The sequence below is a fragment of the Vigna umbellata genome, chromosome 5 (genome assembly GCF_029865625.1).
Source record: "Vigna umbellata cultivar VRB3 chromosome 5, Vumbellata_1.0, whole genome shotgun sequence".
In the NCBI taxonomy this organism is placed as follows: domain Eukaryota; kingdom Viridiplantae; phylum Streptophyta; class Magnoliopsida; order Fabales; family Fabaceae; genus Vigna; species Vigna umbellata.
In genome coordinates this window covers 38,258,209-38,283,811 of record NC_142169.1, presented here as the reverse complement: position 1 = coordinate 38,283,811, position 25,603 = coordinate 38,258,209, and the positions used below count along the sequence as shown (strand labels likewise).

General features: G+C 34.9%; 1 protein-coding gene across 1 annotated transcript; it reads left to right on the top strand.

Moving 5' to 3' along the window:
- The first annotated feature begins 232 nt into the window (after positions 1 to 232).
- LOC148198299 (callose synthase 7-like) lies at positions 233 to 15,349 on the top strand. Its single transcript, XM_088115747.1, has 28 exons — positions 233 to 832; positions 3,151 to 3,251; positions 3,548 to 3,660; positions 3,743 to 3,830; positions 3,925 to 4,035; positions 4,145 to 4,306; positions 5,113 to 5,199; positions 5,336 to 5,427; positions 5,780 to 5,903; positions 7,197 to 7,331; positions 7,434 to 7,510; positions 7,620 to 7,710; positions 9,404 to 9,532; positions 9,660 to 9,777; positions 9,920 to 10,251; positions 10,394 to 10,446; positions 11,054 to 11,114; positions 13,016 to 13,100; positions 13,194 to 13,243; positions 13,356 to 13,442; positions 13,733 to 13,837; positions 13,946 to 14,040; positions 14,128 to 14,209; positions 14,305 to 14,468; positions 14,564 to 14,687; positions 14,791 to 14,885; positions 14,989 to 15,085; positions 15,176 to 15,349. The coding sequence occupies exons 1-28, from the start codon at positions 622 to 624 to the stop codon at positions 15,347 to 15,349; spliced, it is 3,243 nt and encodes a 1,080-aa protein (XP_087971873.1). The 5' UTR covers positions 233 to 621.
- The last annotated feature ends 10,254 nt before the right edge of the window (positions 15,350 to 25,603 follow it).

The following is a 25,603-nucleotide window of genomic DNA, read 5'->3' as shown; positions in this document are numbered from 1 at the left end:
CAGAGTGCGCACACATACAGTGACACTATAGACTTTCCTCTCACAAACCACTTTTCTTTTTGTTACATGTTTTCCGTAAAAAAACATAATGATTGATAGCAACTCCAAACTCCAAGGTCCTTAGCTTAGTTTCCTTGGCATGTAAGGATTAACAATTCGTCAAATCACAGTTTCAAAGACTCACTTTTCTCACAAAAGAACAAACCAAACAAAAAAAAAAAAAAAATTGCAATCTGATGTGTGAAGTGTGAGCTTTCCTCTCTGGTTTGTTCCTTTGTTTATTTATCACCAAAAGAAAAAGCACTGAGCAAAAAAGAGTAGCTGCTGCATCACCCTCTGTTCCCTTTTTCTTTATTTTGATAATTATTTATTTATTGTTTCCCTCCTTTTCCCTTGCTACCAGAGCAATCCCAAAACCTCTCTCTCAATCAAAGTATCAATCTTTTTGGTTCCTTCTTGTACCCCAGTACAAAAGATGGCAACTTTACCTTCCCTCACTCTTCAATCAAACCCCAATACCTGTGGTGCTTTCGGGGTAGTGAAGGAGAGAAAGAAGAAGAAAATTGAGGAAGAAATCTTGAACCTTGTTGCATTGGCTGTAGTGGTGTTGGAGGCAGGACCATGGCCAGCACCAGTGGCACAAAGGGTCCTTTTGAGATTGGCAGGCAGCCATCAAAGAGGATGGTGAGGGCTCCTACCAGAAATGTGGACTTGGGAAATGAGGAGGGTGTGGTGGACAGTGAGATTGTGCCTTCTTCACTTGCTGTGCTTGTGCCTATTCTCAGAGCAGCCCTTGAGATTGAGGAGGAAAATCCCAGAGTTGCCTATCTTTGTGAGTATTTCTTCATTGGGTTGTTTTCATGATTTATTTTCTTTTTTAAATTTTGCCTGATGTGTGCAAACAGTGAGGTGTGGTGTTGTAAGTAGGTGTTTAAGGACGGGGAATGTTTACCAGGGATGGTTGGTGTTTTGTGTATGAAAGTAGAAGTATATAAGGCTGTGTGGATTTCCTTGGATCGTTTGGGCAATATGTCCTTTTCTTTTCTTCATTTCTTAGAATGAAAGAATAATTTTTATCATGGAAGAGAAGAGTGCAAAAGTTAATAGGGCTGGGGTATTATAATCATTATTAGGGAAATATGTACAGCTTATAATAAGGGATATTCTCCATTTTAGCCATTATTAGGTTTCCCTATATAGTTTGAGTGATTATAAATAAAGTGTTTACATGTGTGTTTATGAGGGGTGAGAAAAAAAGAGAGCAGAAAATTTACCAGTTCATTCTGAGAGGCCACATCCAACATTCACCTCACACATTAAATTATCAGCATAAGGAATTGTATATAAATAAGAAAGTAAGTGGCAGATTGTGTCCATGTTAAATCACATCACTGGATTTCCAACAGAGCTTTAGTGCTTATCTTGTTGAGTACTGTTATCCAAATGAAATACAAATTTTGGGATGAGCATCGGTTGGACTTTGAAACAGTGTTCTATTAAAAGAAGATCTTGATATACAAGCCTAGATTAAAACAATATGATCATGTATAAGGGAACTAACCACCGTTCCAAGTATGGAAGTGGTTGGTAACTGAGATGTTACCACTGCACTGAATATAAGAAAGCAAGAGACCATTACAAAGAAATGAAAATGAGTTAAGAGGATCACTGGTTACCACTAATTATGTTTTCCAAAATCTAAAACATTCCGGTCCCTCTTCTTTTCTATTCTTCTCTCAACTCTATATATCATAAAGGTTATGCAAAGTGGTGGAGATCCCACATGTTTTTGAAATGAAAGTATGTTTGGCTTGAATGCATTGTTCCGGACTGACCCCTGAAGAATGTAGTAGTAACTAGTGATGGGATTTTATGAAAGACTGGGAAATAAATCCTCTTAGGGAAAAGGAAATGAACAATTAAAATGGCCAAATAATCACTCAATGAAAATAAGTTAGTGAACAAAAGAAAGTAATCTGTTGGCACTTCAAATGTTCATGAAATTGACGTAAAACAATATTGATTTTCAATTAAGCAATAATTATCAAGTTAAAACAGTGTTCATTTTCATTAATTGATTGATTGAAACCCTTACAATGGATGCTTATATCTTTAGCATTGCATTTCACCACTGAGGTTGTCCTTATGACTGAAGACCTGCCAAACACATACTAATATTTCTCCCTTTTACAATTGCACTATATTATTTATAATTTTTTGAAGAAAAAGTTTATTATTGTATGTTTAGCTCAACTTATTTTGAAGAAAAAATTTCTTGTTTTTACAGCTTTCTGAGTGTTCTTGAAAAATAAATGATTATTTTCTCAAAATAAAATAAACCAAGCATGCATAGCCACTAGAGCAATTTTTGTGAACACCAACGTCTAGTAATTCTTCTGCTTGTCGTATCTCATGACATGCAGTATTTAATGAAGAAAAAAAAATTAAAGTTGTCTTTACACTGTTTATGTTACTATCAGCATTTCTGATTTGTAATACCATTGATTTAGAGAAATATTTCCTGTAAAAATGTGCAGATAGATCTTCTGCTAAACTGACATCCTTTCTTTTCCTTTTTGCTTCTTGAATTGATAAATACTCTGTAAAAAGATTTCATATATGTTTGCTTCAAACCATGTTCTGGATTTTATATGCTATAAAAGATTTTGTTTATGAAAAATGGTGACTGCCGGTGTCACTTATTTGAAATTGTTTTAGTTCATCCTCAAAAGAACATGTGGTTACTCAGATAGATTTCAAAGTCTTCGGGCAGAAACTAAACTCTTTCTATCTAGTCTCCATGAGGGAGATTCACTTCAGCTATGATCCGAAATCCTTTTTTCTATGGCCAATTTTGACAAACCTAAATTTTTGAACTGTTTAACATAATCCAAACAGAATTCAGAAGAGGAAGAATATAAAAAATAAATTTTAGTAAAAATATATACAAAAAATCCCTTATTAGTTACTGCAGAGTGTCACATTGAAGCCTGATTCTGCTTTCTGAATTCTTACTTTGATGGTGAACACAAATTCAAAGTTAACACCTAAAAGAAAAATAAAATAAAGCGTTCCTTCAGTATATCAAAGGTATTTTTACCTTCTATTCAGAGAAGAGTATATGGTACTGATGTCTGCTTGTTAAATTAGGTCGCTTCCATGCATTTGAGAAGGCCCACAAAATGGATCCAACATCAGGTGGGCGTGGTGTTCGTCAGTTCAAGACTTACCTATTGCACAAACTTGAAAAGGTACACTGGCTATTTTTATTTTCTTACAGATCTTATAGTTATAGAAGGTTCTCTTTTGTTTCCTCTGGTGTCTATATGCTGGTAATGACGGGTGTCCTGTTGAGTTATATTTTCTGTATTACTCTCAGCCTGATAGGGTTTTCTCTTTTTCATTTCAATATCAGGAAAAACATTATACAATGATTATATTGGTTGATCCTTTTCAAATAAGAACTGAAGTCATTTCTTAATATATACCTGGAAAATGAGAATCAAGTAGTTGATGTATAGACATTTTTTAAAATTCCTGGTTGCAGGAAGGGGAGCTTACAGAAAGACTTAGTAAAAGAAGTGATTCCAGGGAGCTGCAGAACTACTACCAACATTTCTATGAGAAGAAAATCCGAGAAGGAGAATTTAGCCAAAGACCGTGAGGCTTGATCTAAATCTTGTGGTTTCAAGTTTTGTGAATTGTAATGTGATGTTTTTTTGTTCTGATGTTTCTCTTGAAGTGAGGAGATGGCCAAGAATGTTCAGATTGCCACTGTATTGTATGAAGTGCTGAAGACTATGTTAGCTCCACAAAGTATTGAGGAGAAGGTTTGTTTTGCTTGATTTGGCTACCATGACTAAAATTTTAGAATTCTAGTAAGAATAGGTCAGACCTGGACTAAGGATGTTGTTTTATTGCCAGACAAGAAGGTATGCTGAGGATGTTGAGCATAAGAGGGGACAATATGAACACTATAACATCCTTCCATTATATGCTGTCGGTGTAAAGCCAGCAATCATGGAACTTCCCGAGGTTTGTGTGTCTGGGATATATGCATTGTTTCTTTTACTTCTGCTAATAATATAATTTCTCTGAAATTTTAAAGTTTTAATCTGCTTTTCTTTTTTCTTGAAAATTAAAGATCAAAGCAGCAATTTCTGCTTTAGGTAAAGTGGACAATCTTCCAATGCCTGTAATTCCTGCAAGACCTGATGTATCTAATGATGATTCTACAATGCCTAACGAGAGGCTTAAAAAAGTGAATGATATACTTGATTGGATTGCCTCAGTGTTTGGGTTTCAGGTAATGGATGTTCTCTCTCTCCCTCGTCCTTCTATTTCCTAATTTCATTTTGATTGGAAATTGTCCGTCTTACAAATGTGGGAGAATAAGGAGCTACATTTATTATTACCATAGAATTAGGGTTCTTGGTTTAAGTTGGTGGTGGATGAAGAGATCTAGATTGGACTGATGATTGGGTTCTAGAAGTTGTATTCGTATAAGACCTGGAATCAACTTTTTACTTTTTACTATTTGATTAAAGGATTGAATGTTTTTTTCTATGTTCTTCTAAGCATATTTAAGAAAACTAATGATTTCTGTTTCTCCCCAAAAGGTGTTTCCAAATATGCCCTCAGTTAAACTTGTGTTAACATATATTAAGGACTAGAAATAGAAATGTTTCATAGGTATGAACCATAGTTTCAACTTAGGTTGGAATTTGAGAAGGGTTCTCAAAATATATTTTTCATTGCTGGTAGTGAAAATATGTCTGAGCAATTCTTAGAGCCTAAGCATTTGAGTGTTTGTCTGTTTGTGGCTGAAGCTAATGCCAGTGCTTTTTAACGGAAATATTCTCCTTGAACCTTTTATGACATTAGTTTTTTTCACTACAAACATGGAAAATGAACAATTTGATGAACTTTTATTAATAAATTATAAAGAGATTGAAGAGCTCAATTTAGCCGATCCTTCCTTATTTCATTTTGAATCTATCCTTGGTATGAAAGTTATGCTTCTCAATTTTTATTGCAATTAGCCAATGACAAATACAGGTAGGTATATTTGTCATGATCTGATATTGTTTCCTTCTCTTTTGGGATGTGAAGAAAGGAAATGTGGCAAATCAAAGGGAGCACCTTATATTACTACTTGCCAACTTGAATATAAGGGACAGGGTTGAATCATCTTCTCAGGTGAACTATTATTTCCCACATAAAACTTTTGTTTTCCTATCTTTTTTGTATTTAATGGGCAGGGTGATGCTTAATTTCAGAGTTATAACTACATTCCCAATTCTCATTGTAAAAGCTAACACAAAGCTTCCTGCAGCTTCATGTCGAAACTGTAGAAAAGTTGATGGGAACAATTTTCAAAAATTATGAGTCATGGTGTCATTATGTGCGTTGTGAATCCAATCTTAGGTAATTGAATGTTTTACTTTGGGATAATAAAACCAATAGATTTGTACCCTAACAGTATGTTTGGAATGAGCAGTTGGAAAGGGAAAGGAAGGTTAAGTTTTCAATTTAAATTAACATTTTTTGAACGTTTTTTTAAATGAAAGAAAAAAACATGAAGTATTATCAAGTAACCTTTCAATCATCTCTTATTTGTTTTATGTAAATGTTTTATAGCTATCAATTGAAAACCGTAAACTAGCCCTCCTTTCCCTTTCTCTCCAAACCTTTTCAAAAGATACTCTAAAATTGTGCTTTTTACCGTTTTATATAATAAGTGCTATTGATTCATTTTTTGTTAATTTTTTAACACTAGGTTTCTAGAAGATTATGACTTGCAACAGATAGAGCTGATATATATTGCCCTTTATCTTCTAATATGGGGAGAAGCTTCCAATATCCGCTTTATGCCTGAATGTATTTGCTATATTTTCCATCATGTAAGTTCTCTATGACCTAGCATTCATTCTTCTGCTGTGCCTGCACTGTGAGTCCATCATCTTAATCTCATTCTCTAATTACTCATAACAAGCTTATGCTTCATTATGTTAGCAAAATGTTTTTGTTACCTTTTTTAAATTATCATTTACCATCATTTCATCTCCATCAATAACATAACAAGTGTTATAGCTTCCATCTGTAACCATACTTCTTATTGAAATTACGTAGAAGATATTTCATGAATAAAAATAACATTGTAGATTCTATTTTCAGATTAATGAATTAATATCATTCTAATTATTTGCAAAAAGTCATTCTAATTAGACAAAACCTTATTGCGTACACTAACAAGATTCACTTTCTTATCCATAAATTAATGTTCTAGCTGAATGCCTTTCCAAAGAAAAAATATTTCTTCAGGTTATCACTTCTCTCATGATGCTCTGATCATACAAATTTTAAAAAAATACTATCATGTGAAACTTCTGTTGGGATTAATCCAAGTGTGAGTCAAAGTTTCACATTGGGTAGAAAAGACAAAGTTAAACACTATATAAGATGAAAGACTCATGAATCCATTGCTTTAAGGTTTTGAATTAAAAGTGGTGTCAATCTCTTATATGTGTGGGTTAAATTCATGTCATATACATATATATAATATCTCCCATTGAATACCCACCTCTATGAAATAACCCATCAATGGCATAAGAGCTGATGGTTCGAACAACACCATAACCACAAGGGTACGAGTAGGTCACCATACACCCGGGGGAAATATACCATATCAAATGGGACTCACCTTTGAGGAGAGATTCTTGGGATTAATCCAAGTGTGAGTCAAAGTTCCACATTGGGTAGAAAAGACAAAGTTAAACACTCTATAAGATGAAAGACCCGGAATTAACTCTATATACATGATTTGGGAAGCTAAGCAACATTTTCAAACAGAAAAGTGTTTATATCCTAGTATTCAAGCATAAATAAATAATAGCGTATCTATTATTAATATTCAACATTCAAACAACTTACACAGAAAAAGCCATATCAATATCAGACCTATCAGACCTATTCTGAGCGTGCCTCAAATTTTACCTAATGACAGACCTAGTTCCAGCATCTTTCTATCTATTCTAGTAGTAGGATAGGAACTCTACTACCCTATAGCACTGATCCTGACCCTATAGTTTCACAAATTTTTAATTTCAATTTCATGTTTTAACCGAGCAACATAGCAAACATGGGCTAGATGGTTTGGTGTTATGTTAATAATTCTCGCTTTTTTCCTGTCAAAGATGTGCCATAGTGTCTATAGAATATTAGACATGAATCCCTCTCGTGTGACTGGAAGCACTGAGCTAGTAGAAGGACGTGATGATGAATATTTTCTGAGGGAAGTTATTAGTCCTATATATCAAGTTTTAATGAAGGTCAGTATGATGTGCAGTGCGTTTTCAAATGATATCTGGAACTTGTTTTGCTGTGTGTGTTCAAATGTTGCCTGAAACTTGTTTCTGTATTTGTTGAAAAAGGAAGCAAAGAGAAACAACAAAGGCAAGGCAAGTCACTCCAACTGGAGAAACTATGATGATCTTAATGAATATTTTTGGTAAACATTTCATTAGACTTTTACTTATCAACTATTTAACACTCTTGAAACAGTGATATTTTTGTACGCATTTGGATAACACGAAGCTCAAATTTTTGTCCTTTTCTAGGTCCAGAAGATGTTTCGATGATCTAAAATGGCCATGGGATCCCAAAGCAGATTTCTTTAGGCATTCAGACGAGACACTCACAAGACATGGGGTCTGTCTATCTTCTCTTTCTCTCTTCTTTACATTCTGCATATGTTTGCTGTTTTCCAATAGTCAAATTCTCTCATATGTATTGGATGTAGTTAGAATAAAAGAATATTTATCTGAGTATATCGTTTACTTCATATTCTATTTATTTGAATAATTTATCATCTTATGTTAAGTGTCATATTATTATATTCTATGCCAATGAGCCTAATAATATCCTATTTTGCCCCTTTAGCCCTTGTTCACTTGAATGAATTTGGAGGAGAGTGATTGAATGGATTTGAAGGTAAATTTTTTGTGGTTTATTTGAGTGGATTTTGGAGGTAAGTGAGAGTGTATTTGGAAGTAAATTTTTTTAATCTATCACATCAATCAAATTCTACACTAATTCTCCCAAACTTTACTTCCAAATCCACTCACTTACCTCCAAAATTCACTCAAATAAACAACAAAAAATTTACCTTCAAATCCTCTCGAATCCATTCAATCACCCTCTCTCAAATGCATTCAAGTGAACAGGGTTTTAGTGAAGAATGATTTTAGTTATTAAGACATTTTCATTCCTAAGATATAAGAAGAGCCACAACAACTAAGACTTTTTCCACAAGCTGGGGTTGGTTAAATAGTTCACAAGATGCCACTATGTTTTTGGAAGTTATATTGAAACAAAGGGCTGTAGCAAGAATAATCCTATAACTATAAATATGAAGTGCCAATTCTCATAGAATCCGCATGAAGGATTCCTGCATCAGAAATTTAGATTAGGATACATTTTTTTGGGTAAATATTATATTGTTTTAGATATTTGAAGGACTATCTCTCCTAAAAGCTAAGTTGCTAGGTGGAGGCATTTTCATGTTTTATATTTCCTACAGTACTTTGTGCAGAAAATCCAAGTGGAGGAATCTTATAATTGTGGGTTTAAACATAACTCAACCTTGCAAAATTAATTAGTGAAACGAGAGAGTTGTCTCATTTAGTTATATACATTATTTTGACATTATCTCTAATTAATGTAAGACTTGAGTTTGTCCCAACATAGCCTCTTTGATAAAGCATTAAAGGTTTACGAAAGGAAAAAGAGAAAATTGCGGGAAAGGTTGTTGGCTGTTAGGGAAGTTTTGTATCGGAGAGGGGTTAATATAAATAGGGGATATAGTTTGTATACGAGGTTAGTTTTTTTGACTTGTAATGTTTAGACTGGATCATTGTTCCAGTGGAGGGAGAGAGGCTTCCTTGTGTAATTCTTGATTTGTTGATTCATTCTTACAGCAATAATATACATTCTTTTGCTGTCTTTTGTGTGTGTTCGTGTGAGAAGAGTGTGTTGATATACTTCTTGATCAAAGAAGTCTATCACTCTCTTGCTTAGCATTATTGAATTTGGTGTGTAAATAATATTATAGTTGATATTGGATCTAGGATATGTCTTAGTAAAATATTGCTCAGGCTGAAATGGTTTTTCATGTTTAGCTATTTATTTGTATGTTGATTTTTGTACTTATTCTACTTATTCTACTTTTTTCTCCTTGCACATATATATATATATATATAAATGTAGCCTACTTGTATTTTCCTTGCCCACTAATAAAATTGTTGCATTAATTATACACAAGTTTATGTAAATACTACCTAGTTAGATGAACTTGCATTTCTTTTGAAAGAGACTTTAATTGATGTACAAATTTCAATGACAGCGCCGTAGCCAAAGCAACACTGGAGTTGGTAAGAGGAAGCCCAAAACAAATTTTGTCGAAGTTCGTACATTTTTGCATCTGTATAGGAGTTTTGATCGAATGTGGATATTCTTTATATTGGCTTTACAGGTAATTGTAGTGCTTGGACCTGTGGAATGTCCTTTATGTTGACTCTAACTAAATGTCTAGAGCTATGGTTACGTGTGTAAACTTCACCATGCAAAATTTGTTTCAAATATGGAAGTATTTGTTTCAGGCAATGATTATCATAGGATGGAGTTCCTTGGGACTTGTTGGGGTGTTTATGGATGATGATGTCTTCAGAAATGTTACGACTATATTCATTACATACGCTTTTCTCAATTTTCTTCAAGGTACTTGATTCCTGTGTTATTACTATTACTATTTTGTTGTGTCACGACTTTATTAATGTAGAATGACTATATTCTTTATGTTGTTTTAGGAGCACTTTCTGGTATCATTTATTAACTTTTTTCTCATAACTTTTATTTGCAGTAACTCTTGATATCATTCTGACATGGAATGCATTGAAGAACATGAAATTTACTCAGTTGCTTCGATATTTTTTGAAATTTGTGATAGCAGCTGTTTGGGTTGTTGTTTTGCCAGTCTGTTATTCCAGTTCACTACTGAATCCATCAGGGCTTATAAAATTTGTCACTAGTTGGGCTGGGGATTGGGGGAATCAGTCCCTCTATACCTATGTTGTTGTATTATATATGTTTCCAAACATAGTGGCTACAATACTCTTTTTCCTTCCTCCTCTGCGGAGAAAATTGGAGCGCTCAAACATGCGAATCCTCACCTTTGTGATGTGGTGGGCTCAGGTCCGCAATACATTCATTTATTTGTTTATTTTATTGTGGAAATACCTAATGGATGCTTCATGTATTAATTTTTGCATTTCTTTCTATTTTCTAATTGAGATATGGTTTTGGTGTGCTTTGTCTAACATTGACCATGCTGCAGCCAAAGTTGTACGTAGGAAGAGGCATGCATGAGAACATGTTCTCACTGCTGAAGTGAGTGAGAATTTATTATCATTTTCCTTTTTGAATCCAGTTCTTTCTGTGGGATGGAGGGGGATGATTTCAAGGTTGAAACCTTCGTTTTCCTCCAACCAAATGTTTTCTTTTTAGTTGGCTTCGTTTGTGCTCCTCAAATCTTTTCTTTTGAAATATGATATTTATAAAGGACTGTACTATTCTAATTGTATTTTGTTATGTTAAACACCATTTGATTTATTAAATGCTTTGTAAGATACTTGTACTTATTATACAGGGAACCCTTTTTTCAATGAAAGTTATATTCTTCTTTTCCTTAAAGCTTTTTCAAGAAGCTAAGAACAAAGAATTTTTACCCCGAAAATATTCAAACATGCACTTACTCTCCTAGTTAAAGACGTACTGATGAATATATCTGTAAACTTCCTTTTAGTGTTTTCATCACATGTTTTAAAAGACTATTTTGGCCCACATAGAGACATCAAATCAATTTTTTTATTTTCTCTTAAAATTTGTTCAGACTAATAATTGGGTATTTAATTCAATCATAGGTACAAATTTGATGCTTTTATTATTAAGTATATTTTCATATTTTTTGGCTTTAAAATATAATTTATTATGGCAGGTACACCCTCTTTTGGATCATGCTGCTGATTAGCAAGCTAGCATTCAGCTACTATGTTGAGGTATTATTTATGTAATTGATTTTTTATTTAAATTTCTTCTAATTTCCATGGCTTGTTGACGACAATAAAACACATGTAAGTGATAGAAAACATGCCTTGAACTCCAAAAAGAGTGATTAAAATCTTGAATTACAAGCTTGCTTTCTCTGTCAAAAATATCCTTTCAAATTGCACTGAAACAAGGTATAATTAGTTTTTGGTTCCTAAGCCTTGTATGACTTTTACTCCCAATAAATTATTTTTTTGAAGTTTTGGTACTTGTTATTTTATTTTGGTCCCTATAAAATATCTATTTTTTTCATTTTGGTCCCTGAAATATTTTGTTCGTTTTGAATTAGTCTCTTTCAAAATATTTGAGGGGCCAAAAGCAAATAATCTACATATAACAAGAACTAAATCATAAAAATAGATATTTACGAGGAGTAAAATAAAATAATAAGGACAAAAATAAAAAAAGTTACAGGGACCTGATGTTAAGCAAAGGTCTTATAGATAACAAGTTAGAATACAATTATACTTCAAAAGTAAAATGCATATTTAACCCATCATGTTTTTTTTTTGGAGTTTGTTCGAATATCTACATAATATTTTAGAGGACAAGTATAATGAGTAATAGATTACTATAAATAGGGTTAGGAGTTTGGTAATTGATTCCTACCATAAATAGGGCTGTTAGTGCATTGTCTTTGGCATCACGTAAAAAATATACGATATTTATGTTATGGGACTCTATTGTCTCGTTTTCTCCTTCCTTACCTAAACAATATGATTTAAACCGTATTGGGTGCAGCAAACTCATATTGTGTTAGTAAGAAATATTTGTTTAAAATTATATATCAATGTTTAAGTTCTATTTTTGTAAAATTCTGCATAGATACTATCACAGTCTCATATATACTTCAAATAGACAAGCTTAATGCTAACAATTTTGAGCTTTAATATTATGTGCTAACTAGAAACAATGCCAAAACACAAAATATAAGTTGGGACAATTCTCACTTTATAAGACAGTTTTGTAGGGTTAAGTAAGATCTAAACCATCTACTAAAATGGTACCAGAGCATTTTTGCTCTTCGGCAGTTGCCATACCCTCTGACTAAAATGTCATATCATACATTTGACTCATATCATTCATATGTCCCAACTTGTGGGAGAATGTTAAAAAATATGATTTGATTACATTATATAGGGAAATATATGACTTGTGTATACACAACACACACCTACCGGCAATCCTTTCCAGATGGTTTCAGAACCTATCATAGAGTCATTAAAAAGCCACTCACCATGTTATATATGTAGCTAACCCTGTAGTAGTAGATGTGAGGGGTGTATTGGGAAAAACCCAAGTCAACTAGAGATAGTGGCAAAATATAGTATATAAGTGGAGGTAATCCTTATTTTAATAGATGGTCTTTTAGGATTGAGCTAGGCTTAAATCATTTACCAAATCATGTAACTATGTTAATCAGGAAACTTTCTCATTACATGGATGATAATAGCACATGGTGTCAACATCTTGTTAGAATTCTAAGTGAGTTTAAGTCTCACATTGAATAAAAATGAGAAAGTAGAGCATTATATAAAGGTAAAATACATTAACTCATTGTCTTAAGGTTTCTGATACAAAGTGGTGTCAATCCCTTATATGATTGGGTTTAAGTCTCATTGGTGTTGTGTCTTCTCAGTGAACCTCCTCCTTTATAGACCCAACATACAAAACTTTACAAGGATAATGAAATCAATTCCCAGTAAATGCTTTATCAAATTTTTGCCATGTTTCATGTATTTTCTTTATTCGTCTTTATATCCATGTCATGATTGTACGAAACTAATCAAATATATTAAACTGTAATTCATTAAATTTGTTTCTCTTTCATACTGAATTTAACTTTTTGCAGATATTGCCCCTTATTGGACCCACAAAATTAATCATGGGGATGTCCATTGATAACTACAAGTGGCATGAGTTCTTTCCAGAAAATGGTAAACATTTTTTGTCCTTTTCACATCTAGCTATCTTTGCTACTTGTTCTGTGAGCATAGCTAGCTTCAACTAACATTCTCTAACTGCTACAGAGACTCACAATATTTGTATTGTCATTGCAATATGGGCTCCAATTATTCTGGTAAGTATAGTAGGAAAGGAATTTTGGGCTAACGAACTTCAATTTATTCCAATACTCTCCCTTCACATTGGTACATTAATTCATTCCATTGTAATATTTTATTAATATATAGGTTTATTTTATGGATACTCAAATATGGTATGCTATTTATGCCACTCTGTTTGGTGGCATTGTTGGAGCTTTCAGCCATTTGGGAGAGGTTAGTGTGTTGCAAAATTTTATAATTTTTCAACATATTAAAGACATACAATAATAGGATGGTGACGGAAAACCAATATAAATATCATGTTATATATTTAAGAAAAATAAAGAAATCAAGAAAAATAGCATATACACAATTTATAATCATTATATTTTAATATATAATGTATCCTATGTTTTAAATTTTGTCATTTTATGTATTGTATCTTATTTTAGCTAGCACTTGTACCCATACCATGCAACATAGATTGTTTTTTGTAATTTTCTCCTAATGTTTTGCATCTTTAGATAAGGACGCTTGGAATGCTACGGTCTAGATTTCAGTCTGTTCCAGTAGCTTTTAGTCAGCGCTTTTGGACAGGAAGAGATAGAAAGACTAAACAGGAGGAATCGGTATGCAGTTCATGTTTCAAAATTTAGTATTTATGTACAATAAAATTATATAACTACATAAAAGTTGAATAAATATCTGGTGTCTTATGAATGAATTTTCGGTGCCAGGATGAGACCTATGAACGGAACAATATTGCATACTTCTCTCAGGTTTGGAATAAGTTTATAAATTCTATGAGAGAGGAAGACCTCATCAGTAATAGGTTCAAACTACTGGCCTGATACTTCTTGCATTGCATGCCTGGTCCTGAATTTCAAGCTTGTGATTATATTTTTAACTCATTGTCCAGGGATAGAGATTTGCTTCTTGTTCCATACAGTGCAAGTTATGTTTCTGTAATTCAGTGGCCTCCATTCTTGCTTGCTAGTAAGGTGTGTCATATGAGTGGTTACCTATGGCCAGAAGTTTATTATGATTGAATGAACGTGTCTTTTTGCTTCATTTCTAAAAATTTTCAATTTGATAGATTCCTATTGCTGTTGACATGGCAAAAGATTATAAGAAGGAGACTGATGATGATTTGTTCAGAAAGATAAAGAATGATGGGTATATGTATTCAGCAGTTGTTGAATGCTATGAGACTCTCAAGGACATCATATTGAACCTTCTGCTTGAACAAGAAGATAGGCTGTAAGAGAGAAATACTTGTATATCCTCTGTTCACCCATGTAATTTTTTTCTTATTGGAATCCTCATGAGTATTGGGTTTCTTCCATCTGAGACAGGGTTGTGACCAGTATATGTGGTAAAGTAGAACAGTGTATACTTGACGAAACATTTGTCAAGGAATTCATTATGAGTGGCTTACCTTCACTCAGTGAGAAGTTAGAGAAGTTCTTAACCCTACTGGTAGGTTTTCCCACTCATCGTACCTTTTTTTCTCAGTACATTTCAGTTCCTTCTCGTAAGACTTATTCAGGTCTTAAAAATATTATTTTTCACCTATTGGCAGCGATCTGAAGATGGCAAACTTGAATCCCAAATAGTCAATGTCCTGCAAGATATTGTAGAAATTATCATACAAGATGTCATGGTTGATGGCCATTGGTATGTTTGAAACAGTGACTAGAACTTTGGTTTATGTTTTTTTTTTCTTAAACCCTATAGTAAGTACTTTTTTATGATATTGGTTTGGTTCTGCCTTCTCCAGGCTTCTGCAAACACCTCAGCAATATCATTTAGAGAGAGGGCAGAGGTTTGTCAACATTGACACATCATTTACACACAATAAAGAAGTGATGGAGAAGGTAGTCTTGACAGTTATAATATAGTGAACCCATTACATTATTCTTTTTTTAATGTACAATTGCTTACCAGTTTCTGTTTTCTCTCTGTAGGTTATCAGGCTTCATTTGCTTTTAACAGTCAAGGAATCAGCCATAAATGTTCCCCAAAATATAGAAGCCCGCCGCCGTATTACATTCTTTGCAAACTCCTTATTTATGAATATGCCAAAGGCTCCCAAAGTTCGGGACATGTTGTCCTTCAGGTCAGTCATTGTGATAGACTAATACATTGAAAGGAAAGGGAAAAAATAGAATGAATATTGATTAAATTGAAGGAAAAATTCGTAAAATGGTTTTACATGACCCACCAATTCAAACAAGAGTGCTTTGGGATTAAAGCACGGATTTACTCATTGATATACTCTATTTTGTGTTGAAATTTATTGGATGAATGAGGGCAACAAAGATCAAACATTCTAAGAAGTGAATTTTAAACCTAACTCAGTTTTACAAGATCAGTTTGTAAAGTGAGATTTGTACCCTATTTATATAAATTTGTCTTACCTTTAGTCGTCAATGTGAGATTTCCAACACACAACCCTCACATCGAGGCATATATATCTTCAACATGAGATTAGATATTAATGGGTGATTCAATAATGATCCTATATTGGGTGGTATGATAGGTCCGACAAATAATAAATCTCGCTAGGATAAACTTCAAATGACTTTAATACTGTTGGAAGTCCCACATCGACTAAAGATAAGGCCAATTCATAGTTTATAAGTGGGTGCAAACCTCATCCTACAAGTCGGTTTTGTGTGGTTGAGTTAGGCTCAAAGTCCACTTTTAACATGGTATCTAGAGCTTAGGATTAGTTCCAGCCAACTGACTTGTAAGATGAGATTTGTGCCCACTCTTGAATACTTGGTCATGCAAACTTTTATACCATGTCAAACAATAACTTGCATAAAAGCTTAAGCTGTTGGGCTGAGGCTTATGAACAATTTTATATCAAACAAATAAATTTTGATATGGACGGATGGGTTTTCCTTTATGCACAATGCATACTAAACCCATTTTTTGATTGGCTCAAAAGAGAAGAATGATTTATATACTCATTAGATTTCCTTTTTCATCATGATTTTCACTTTATTGTTTCTTTTTAAATCAAGATAAAAATTCTATTGCATCTCTATACAGGCTATAGTCCTCATTAGGTTAGCACTATATGTTGACACCTCATTTCTTGTGGCTGCATCCATGTATCTACATGTTGACTTTACTCGATATATGGATCATTGTTTACTTTTGCTGAGAGAATTATTGGGAGAAGTTTGTGCTTAAACTTAATCACAAGCTCTGTTAGTTATTGGTTTTTACCAATAATTAGAGTGTACTAAGGTGGCAAATTCACTAATATCTGGCCAAACTATCTGCAACTGAACATTCTAACGTAAAACATAAATACACTTCACAGCATATTCAAATGATGCTAAACTTTTACTATTAGTGTTAATATCCTAACAATTTTCCCAATTACTACTGTTATATATAACTTAGCNTGAGTAATCTTTTGATGAAGGATGCTCCTTTTGTGATGAATGAAGACTGTTTGAAAGCTTTTGACATATTGAAGAGAAATTAGTGTCAGCTCCAGTAATTGTAGCTCCAGATTGGAATAAAATTTTGAATTAATGTGTGATGCAAGTGATTATGCAATAGGAGTTGTTCTTGGCCAGCGAAAAGAAAAAATTTTCATCCAATTTATTATGCTAGCAAAGTTCTGAATGATGCTCAGTTGAATTATGCTACCACAGAGAAAGAATTTCTAGCTATAGTGTATGCTCTAGAGAAATTTAGACCTTATCTTATTGGTCTAAGGTGATTATCTATACAGATCATGCAGCTATCAAATATTTGTTGACAAAGCCAGATTCTAAGCCACGTCTGATTAGATGGGTACTACTATTGCAAGAATTTGATGTGGAAATCGTGATAAGAAAGGAAGTGAGAACTTGATTGCTGATCATTTGTCACGGTTAGTCAACAAGGAGGTCACTAGCAAGGAATCGAAATCTGGGAATCTTTTTCAGATGAACACTCATGTATATTCAGCAGAGGCCATGGTTTGCTGATATGGCTAATTTCAAAGCTGCAAGGGTCATGCCAGAAGACTTAACTTGGCAACAAAGAAAAAATTTTTGCATGATGCCAAGCAGTTTGTTGGGATGATCCTTATTTGTTCAAGATTGGAGCAGATAATCTTCTGAGGAGATGTGTGACAAATGAAGAAGCAGAAGGAATTCTCTGGCATTGTCATGATTCACCTTATGGAGGACATTTTAATGGAGAAAGAACAGCAGCAAAAGTCCTTCAATCAGGGTTTTATTGGCCAACTTTATTTAAAGATGCCATAATCATGCTAGAAATTGTGATAAATGTCAAAGAGCAGGGATGATCACTAAACGTCATGAGATGCCATTACAAGGCATTTTAGAGGTTGAGGTTTTGATTGCTGGGGTATTGACTTTGTGGGACCCTTTCCTCCATCTTTCAACAATGAATATATTTTGGTAGCAGTGGATTATGTGAGTAAATGGGTGGAAGCATTAGCTTGTCCTAAAAATGATGCTAGCACGGTAATTAAATTTTTGAAGAAGCAGATATTTTCACGTTTTGGCACTCCAAGAGTGTTGATTAGTGATGGAGGATCTCATTTTTGCAATTATCAGCTAGAAAAGTACTCAAACATTATGGAGTGAAACATAAGGTAGCTGCACCTTATCATCCACAAACCAATGGACAAGCTGAGGTATCTAACAGGAAATAAAAAGGATCCTGGAAAAAACAGTGACTTCATCAAGAAAGGATTGGTCACTCAAATTGGATGATGCTCTTTGGGCTATAGGACGCAATGAAGACGTCTATGGGATTATCACCGTTTCAATTAGTCTATGGGAAAGCATGTCATTTCCAGTAGAATTGGAGCATAGAGCGTTGTGGGCTTTGAAATTCTTGAATTTTGATCCTTATGAAACTCAATGCACACGCAGAAGGCAGATCTTGGAGCTTGAAGAAATGCGATTACATGCATATGATTCATCCAAGGCTTATAAAGATAAGATCAAATTTATCATGACAGGAAGTTGGTGAATAAAGTTTTTAATCCAGGACAACAGTACTATTATTCAATTCAAGATTGAAGATATTCCCTGGGAAATTGAAGACAAAATGGTCAGGACCATTTGTAGTAAAAGGAGTGCACCGCATGGAGCAATTGAAATATTTAATCCAGCTGCTGATGATCCACAGAAAAGTTGGGTGGTGAATGGTCAACGTCTCAAGCCTATTTAGGGGGAGAAGTGCAACATTTGTCCACAATGATGCAGTTGGTTGATCCTTGAAATTTGGGTCAGGCTCGTGACGTTAAACAAGCGCTTACTGGGAGGCAACCCAGTGTTTTGTACGTATTTTTGTTTTAGAATAGGGTTTGATGTACTCAATTGGAACCTTTGTCTGTTGTGATGGTTTGCTTATAACTGTGATTGTTGATAAGTAATGCTTGATGATGCTTTGAGATTGATTGATGTTGAGATGTGCACATTAATGCTTATACAGGTGATTCACAAGCTTTGTGAACAAATGCATGATATTGTGATTGTGATTGTGAGATTAAGCAGGATGTGTATGTCAAATGTGAATGAGCTTATATGTGAGGTTTTGAGCTCCAGAGTTTTATTGATTGAATGCTATTACTTTGAAAGCATGAATGATTTTGCCCAGGTTTTCTATGATTGAATCAATTGCTTGTTTTGCATCATATGATCAAGGCCATTTGTTGGTAACCCTTATTGGCCAAATTCATGAAGTTAGCCCACTAAAAGAGAACACTTTGTGTTCTATCCTTTGAACCCTTAGCCTTGAACATAATTGAAAACCCTTGTTGAAAAGCTTTACCTTGAGTTAAGTAGAAAATCTTTGTGGTATTGATAAATGTTCAAGTTTGGGGTTGTTGGGAAATATGAAAGGGAAATTGAAAGCATTGAGCTAAGAGCTAAGAATAAGTATGTGAAAAGAAAAGAAAAAGAGAAAGAAAAGAGAAAAAGCAAAGCTCAATGCAAAAGAAAGTTGGGAATAAATAAGAATGATTGTGTTGATATGATTCTCTTAACTCAAGGGTTTTGTGATCCAAAAAACCAATTTTCTTGTTAGCCCAGCCACTTATAAGCCATTGAAAAAGTCCTTGTGATGATGCATGCTTGTGAATGTTTTTGATTGTGGTTAAATGAAAGGCAAAGTTGATTCATGTGACATTGTGATAGTGGAGTGAATGAGTGATTACCTCTTATACACTTGTGTTTGAGTGAAACACTTTACCTAGTGAGGAAATATTCATTGAGCACATGAACATCCATGCTTAGTTGATTGATCATTCATGAAAAATAGCATTTGTTGGATATTAAGTGACTTTGTGAACACTAAAGCATGTGCACGTCTTGATTGAAATCTTTGTCATGAGTTTGATTGAAGTTTTACTTATCTTGAAAAGAAGATTTTTGAATGAGTGAACCATTATAAGATTGGTAGAAGATTGAGTTACATCTTGTTTGCTTGAGGACAAGCAAAGTTCTAAGTTTGGGGTTGTGATAACAGTTGAAAAACTGTTATTTTCATGCTTAAAATTGATACTAAAAGCAACCTTTAACACTTAGAAACTAGCTTGAAATCATGCTTTTGTCATATTTTCAGAAATAAGAGAGTTGGACAGGTTTATGCTTGATTTAGTGTTTTTATGCAGGTTTTAAGGTGAATTTGGTGAAAGAAGTGAAGAAGGATAGAGATGGAATCAGAAAAGACATCAAAAAGTGCAAAAGGAAAAGCCGCAAGTATCGCTCAGCGGTAGTTTACCGCTGAGCGGCACTCAAGAGCTCATGTTGGATCCGTTGAGGGGTGAAAATGTCGCTGAGGGGAGAAAAACAACTCACGTACTTATCGCTGAGCGGCAGTTTACCGTTGAGCGGCACTTTTATGGGCTTGGGCCTAATTTTTCTGTATTTTATAATAGTATATAAGCTTTAGGACGTCCTAGGGTTTGTATCTTTGGCAGAGACGAAGTAAATACTCTCTTTTCCACCCCTTTGAAGGAAGATATTGGATGCTTAGGCTACCTCTTCACCTTTCTAGGGTTTTATCTTTCATTCTTCCATTATTATTCATCTAGTTTCACCATGAATATGGTGAACTAAACCTTGTATTGTTGTTGGGGAATCAATGTAGTTTTGTGAAACTCTCATATATGGAATTTGTTTTAACATGTTACCTTTAAGACTTATGCTTTCTTTCATCATTAGTTAGGGTTTTTCCTCTTTGCTTATTGCTTGCTTTGTTTAACTCATGCATTGCCATGATTATTGATTTTGTCGATACGGGAACGTACGGGGAAATCTAGATCCGGGGAAATTCTCCTAATAACATATTGGTTGCCTTTAAGCTCCTGCACTTCAGAACTAATTACTAGGAATGCTAGGAATTGTATGAACTCGTAATTAAGGATAGGCCTTCTTGCAAGGTGATTTAGAGAGTGGCATTAACAATTGATGAAAAGAATGTTGAATTCCTAAAGTATATGAGAGTGGATAAGATGAAATTGATAACCCAAACAACATACTCATCCATATAATTCATTAAAGTGTTTGTATTCTGTCTTTTCCATTGATCAAATTCATGCATACATGTTTATTTACTGTCTTTTGCATATGAAACTACAATCAATTTGTCTTAAGTCTTAAATAATCAACAAATCACATAACTAAACTAGGCCGTGAGTCCTTTGGGAGAACGATACTTGGTCTTACCGAGTTTTATTACTTAAAACGATTCGGTCACACTTGCCGATTGTTAAACAAGTTTGTGGCGCCGTTTTTTGGTGTTCATAAATTTGTCATCAGTGCCACACATGTATTCCCGCCCAAATCCATTTTCAAAAATTGGTGAGTAGAAGCCCAATAGAATCGGCCCAATAGCCAAGTTGGACACCCTCCAACCTAACCAATGACGACGATGGACGGTCAACAACCGAAGCCCACACACCCGTAACCAAGACATCAGCCAGCATTAAACCCAACATTCACTACATGCACTAGGGCTTGGGGGGACTTGTGTACCATAAGGACCAGGCAGTCTAGAGAGCAGCGCCATTATCGACCCAACCGCCAGAGTTTCTTCAATCATTTTTACTCCTCTGATAGCATTGCCGAACAACTTGTATTAACACTCACTGCGTGTTGTTCTACTCGACCATTCATCCTTCCACTTGGGTGAGTAATAACTGTGTACCGTACGGGTCGGGCGGCCTAGAGAGCAGTGTCGACACCTACCTAACCGGACGGTTGCACAAGATCGGCCGATTGGTGATCTGGGTCATTAAGACTAGGATTAAGGTAAATAGTGATTAGAGCCATTGGGCTAGAATTAGGTCGTGATTAACTTTTCACTAATCCCATGCCCATGGAGAAAACTATAAATACAGGTTAGAGGTAAGTGGTAGATAGGTTGCATTTACTGAACATTCATTACTATTCTGTTGCATCAGAGGATATTTGATAGTTTCTCTCCCGGACGGAAGAGTGAGACAACGGAGCTTGAAGCAAGATCAAACGGCAAAAAGACAAATTGTGAAGGAGTTTGGTGACTCAGTCCCAATAACCGAAACAAGTTCTATTAGAACCGTTTAAATAGACAACAAGTAAAGCAATGGTGAGTTTTAGTTATGATAAAAAGATGTTCTCATATATGATCACATCAAATGTTTTGTTGGTATAAAGTTTGTGTTCACGGGTGACGAATGTAAAGGAAAAGAGTGAAATTTTACCATGGTTGAGAAATTTTTCTGTATTCGTTTTGATTGCTTTTATTTAAAATTGTTTAATATTTTATCTGCTTTGCTGGGATAAATAAACTTAAATTTAATAAATTATAATTTTTTTGTTTAGATAAAGTAATTCTATTTCTATCATGTAAAAAAAACTAAATATATCATTAAGTTACCACTAAATGAGATTAATGATTTCAATAAAAAAAATAATATTGGTAAACATCGACAAAAAAAATTATCGACAAAAAACATTTTAATTTTAAGAGAAAAAATTAACTGATGTCCGTGAACAAAAACATCCTAATCCTACTAATATTGGTAAAGATAACTATAACAAAATCTAACCCAAAAATACCTCCATTCTATATCGATGAATAAATAATTTATACAACGTTAATATAATAGAAAATCCCTTCACACTAGTGCAGAAACGACCTTAGACGTCTGTTATTTTGGCATTTTAACGTCCGATATGTATCCGACATCTTTGTAGGTGACGTTAATCAGACGTCGGGCAGCGTATACCCGACGTCTATATAGACGTCGGATGTAGGATATAACAGACGTGTATATAGACGTCGGATGTAGCCATCTCCGACGTCTATAGGCCCTGAAATGTTTTGTTTACTGTAACTCATTGGACGTCGGTTTGTGCATTGACAAACGTCTATAGACGTCGGGCAGTGCATTAACCAACGTCTACTGGGTGTTTTTTGTTTAAAAATTAATTTATTTTTGCAATAAAACCACACCTGAAAAACAAAAAATTGTCCGAGAAAAATATACTATAATTTATATATATATTTGCCTCGTAATTACAAATAGGTAGAATATTATTTTCTGGAAGCATCTCCTTGAACAACTCTATGAAACTTTTATCGGTCCATCCATTCCTTGCTTTTAAACTAAACAACTTCAAAGTTGCAGACAGACGTGTAAAGTTCGAGCATCCTAGGAACAACGGTTGCTCTGAATCATTTATAAGAGAATCATACAAATTAGCTCTTCCAAAATTATCTTCACCGACATCACGTATCATGTCCTCTAAATGATCATTCATCCATTCTTCCACATAATCCGTTCCTCTTGACGTGGTAGTGTAAGACCCATGAAAAATATTTACCTTAATAGTAACAATTTTATTACTAGTAGTAGTAAATTTCTTTGTGAATGGAAAATATAATAAGTTTATAAAACATGAAGTCATTATTAAGGAATCCATTATGAATCCATTATATAAGTGGTGAATCCATTATATAAGTGGTGAATCCATTATGTAAGTGGTGAATCCATTATGTAAGTGGTGAATCCATTATGTAAGTGGTGAATCCATTATGTAAGTGGTGAATCCATTATGTAAGTGGTGAAATTAAAATAATAAATAATATTAAAAAAGAATGATGAATAGTGTCAACACTCAATTTTGTCCGGGTTGAAAAAAATGTGTTTTTATTGGTTTTTTTTTTATTTTATTTTACCTTTTTGTTTTATTCTATTTTTATGTATTTATATTTTTGCTTTTAATTCAATTTCTATTTTTCTTATCTTCAATTTGTTTTAATAGAGTTAATTAATCAAAATAATTAAAAAATTGAAAAATAAAATTAAAACTGAAAATAATTAAAAAATAAAATAAAAATTAAAAAAAGGGGGAAATAAATAAAAGAAACGTGGGAAAGGGGTATGGGGGACGTGTCTGGAGTGAGGGGACAAGGTGGTTAGAAGGGAATATTTTTCCAAGATTTTGGGGAGGGGGATTTGGTTGGATCAGGGAGAGGAAAAGGGGAAAGGAGGGCACACGAGGAACCATCATCTGAAATCATCATCCAGAGTCAGCATTGGCACCGGCACCGGCGAGAAGAGATCACCGGATACTCGCAGCTAGCAGTAGCCTTAGAGCTCCGAGAGGTAAGCCTCTTGCTCCCCTGTGTGGTCATGTATGCTTACTGTATAACTGCCTTTGATGCTTATTCCATTTTCTTATGCTATGGTAAGTCTGCCACATTCCCCATTTTAGAATCTTATAGCATTTGTTTATCCTCTTCCTCTGAGCATCCATCTTCATCCTTTCTTGACACTGAACCTCCAACTTCCTTCATCCATATTCACCCACTGCCACGAGACATATTAACACCCACGGCCATCCTCAATCTTCACCTCCAACACTTGATTTCCCCATACCCGTGATCATCTCCATTACCTGCTGCAACTCCCACCCATCATCACAGGCACATACGCAAACTTTGTATTCCTCCATTTACTCAATCAAACCTCATTCCCTCATCCACTCATCAACCATCATCCATATTCGCCCACGGCCACTACCAACGCCTCACGGTCACAGCCTTATTCATCCATTGGAACCTCCATTCCAACCCACGCATAACACCATCATCCTCAACCTGCATTAAACAAAGCCACAGCCTAGAACAATGACCAATTTCCAGCCCCCAAACACCAGCACATACTTTACCTTCACTGAGCCAAAGCAGTGATTGGTCATTGTGTCGTTCACCGTCGCCTTCAACCACGCAACCCCACGCCACCATCTTCAGGCTCACCGTCCCGTTGTAGAACACTAAATTAGGATAATGGTGCTGAGGGGATCGGAGATGAACGCGGAGGAAGACCCTCCCTGAGAATCGCCGTTTTCGAAGAGAGAAAGGTGGAGATGGTGGCGTCGTGGCTGGTGGTGGTTCTGGTGGCGCGAGTTGCCGCCGGCGAGGCCAAGGTTGTTCTGGTTGAGGTGACGGTGACCGGTTATGACGGAGATGGCAGTGAGTCGTGGTGCTGAGTAGGAGATCTTGGATCTCTGGAGAGGGCACGAGCCGGCGTGAAGGAGTGAATGAGAGTGGGAAGGCAGAACCCCTAGGAAATTCTAGGTTAGAAACCATTCAACTGGGCCAGGCCCAGAATTAAGCGTGCGTCCAAGAACCTTGGGCCTTTTTTGGTGCGTTCGTTATTTAGCCTCTTATCCAAACGTCCACTTGTCATTTCAACGACGAGCGTTCGTTATTAGGCTTCCTTGTCTAAACGTCCGTTCGTCATTCCAATAACGAACGTTCGTCATTCCAATAACGAACGTTCGTCATTAGGTTTCCCTGTCTAAACGTTCGTTCGTCATTTCAATGATGAGCGTTCGTCCTTGAGCTTTCCTATCTACACGTTCGTTCGTTTTCAATAACGAACGTTCGTCATTTAAGCTTACCTGTCTAAACGTCCGTTCGTCATAACGAACGTTCGTCATTAAGTTTCCCTGTTTGAACGTTCGTTCGTCGTGTCAATAACGAACGTTCGTCTTTAAGCTTACATTTTTGAACGTCCGTTCGTCGTGTCAATAACGAACGTTCGTCCTTAAACTTACATTTTTGAACGTCCGTTCGTCATTCCAATAACGAACGTTCGTCCTTAAACTTACATTTTTGAACGTCCGTTCGTCTTGTCAATAACGAACGTTCGTCCTTTAGCTTACATTTTTGGACGTCCGTTCGTCATTTCAATAACGAACGTTCGTCCTTAAGCTTCCATTTCTGAACGGCCGTTCGTTATTTCAATAACGAACGTTCGTCATTAAGTCACTGTTTAAACCTCCGTTCAATAACGAGTGTTCGTCATTAGGCTTTCATTTATGAATGTCCATTCGTCATCTCCCCAATGAACG

Coding starts and splice junctions, on each gene's coding strand:
- LOC148198299 (XM_088115747.1), top strand. CDS start 622: ATGGCCAGCACCAGTGGCACAAAGGGTCCTTTTGAGATTGGCAGGCAG. Junction 7,332..7,433: donor TATATCAAGTTTTAATGAAG/GTCAGTATGATG, acceptor TTGTTGAAAAAG/GAAGCAAAGAGAAACAACAA. Junction 10,447..11,053: donor AACATGTTCTCACTGCTGAA/GTGAGTGAGAAT, acceptor TTATTATGGCAG/GTACACCCTCTTTTGGATCA.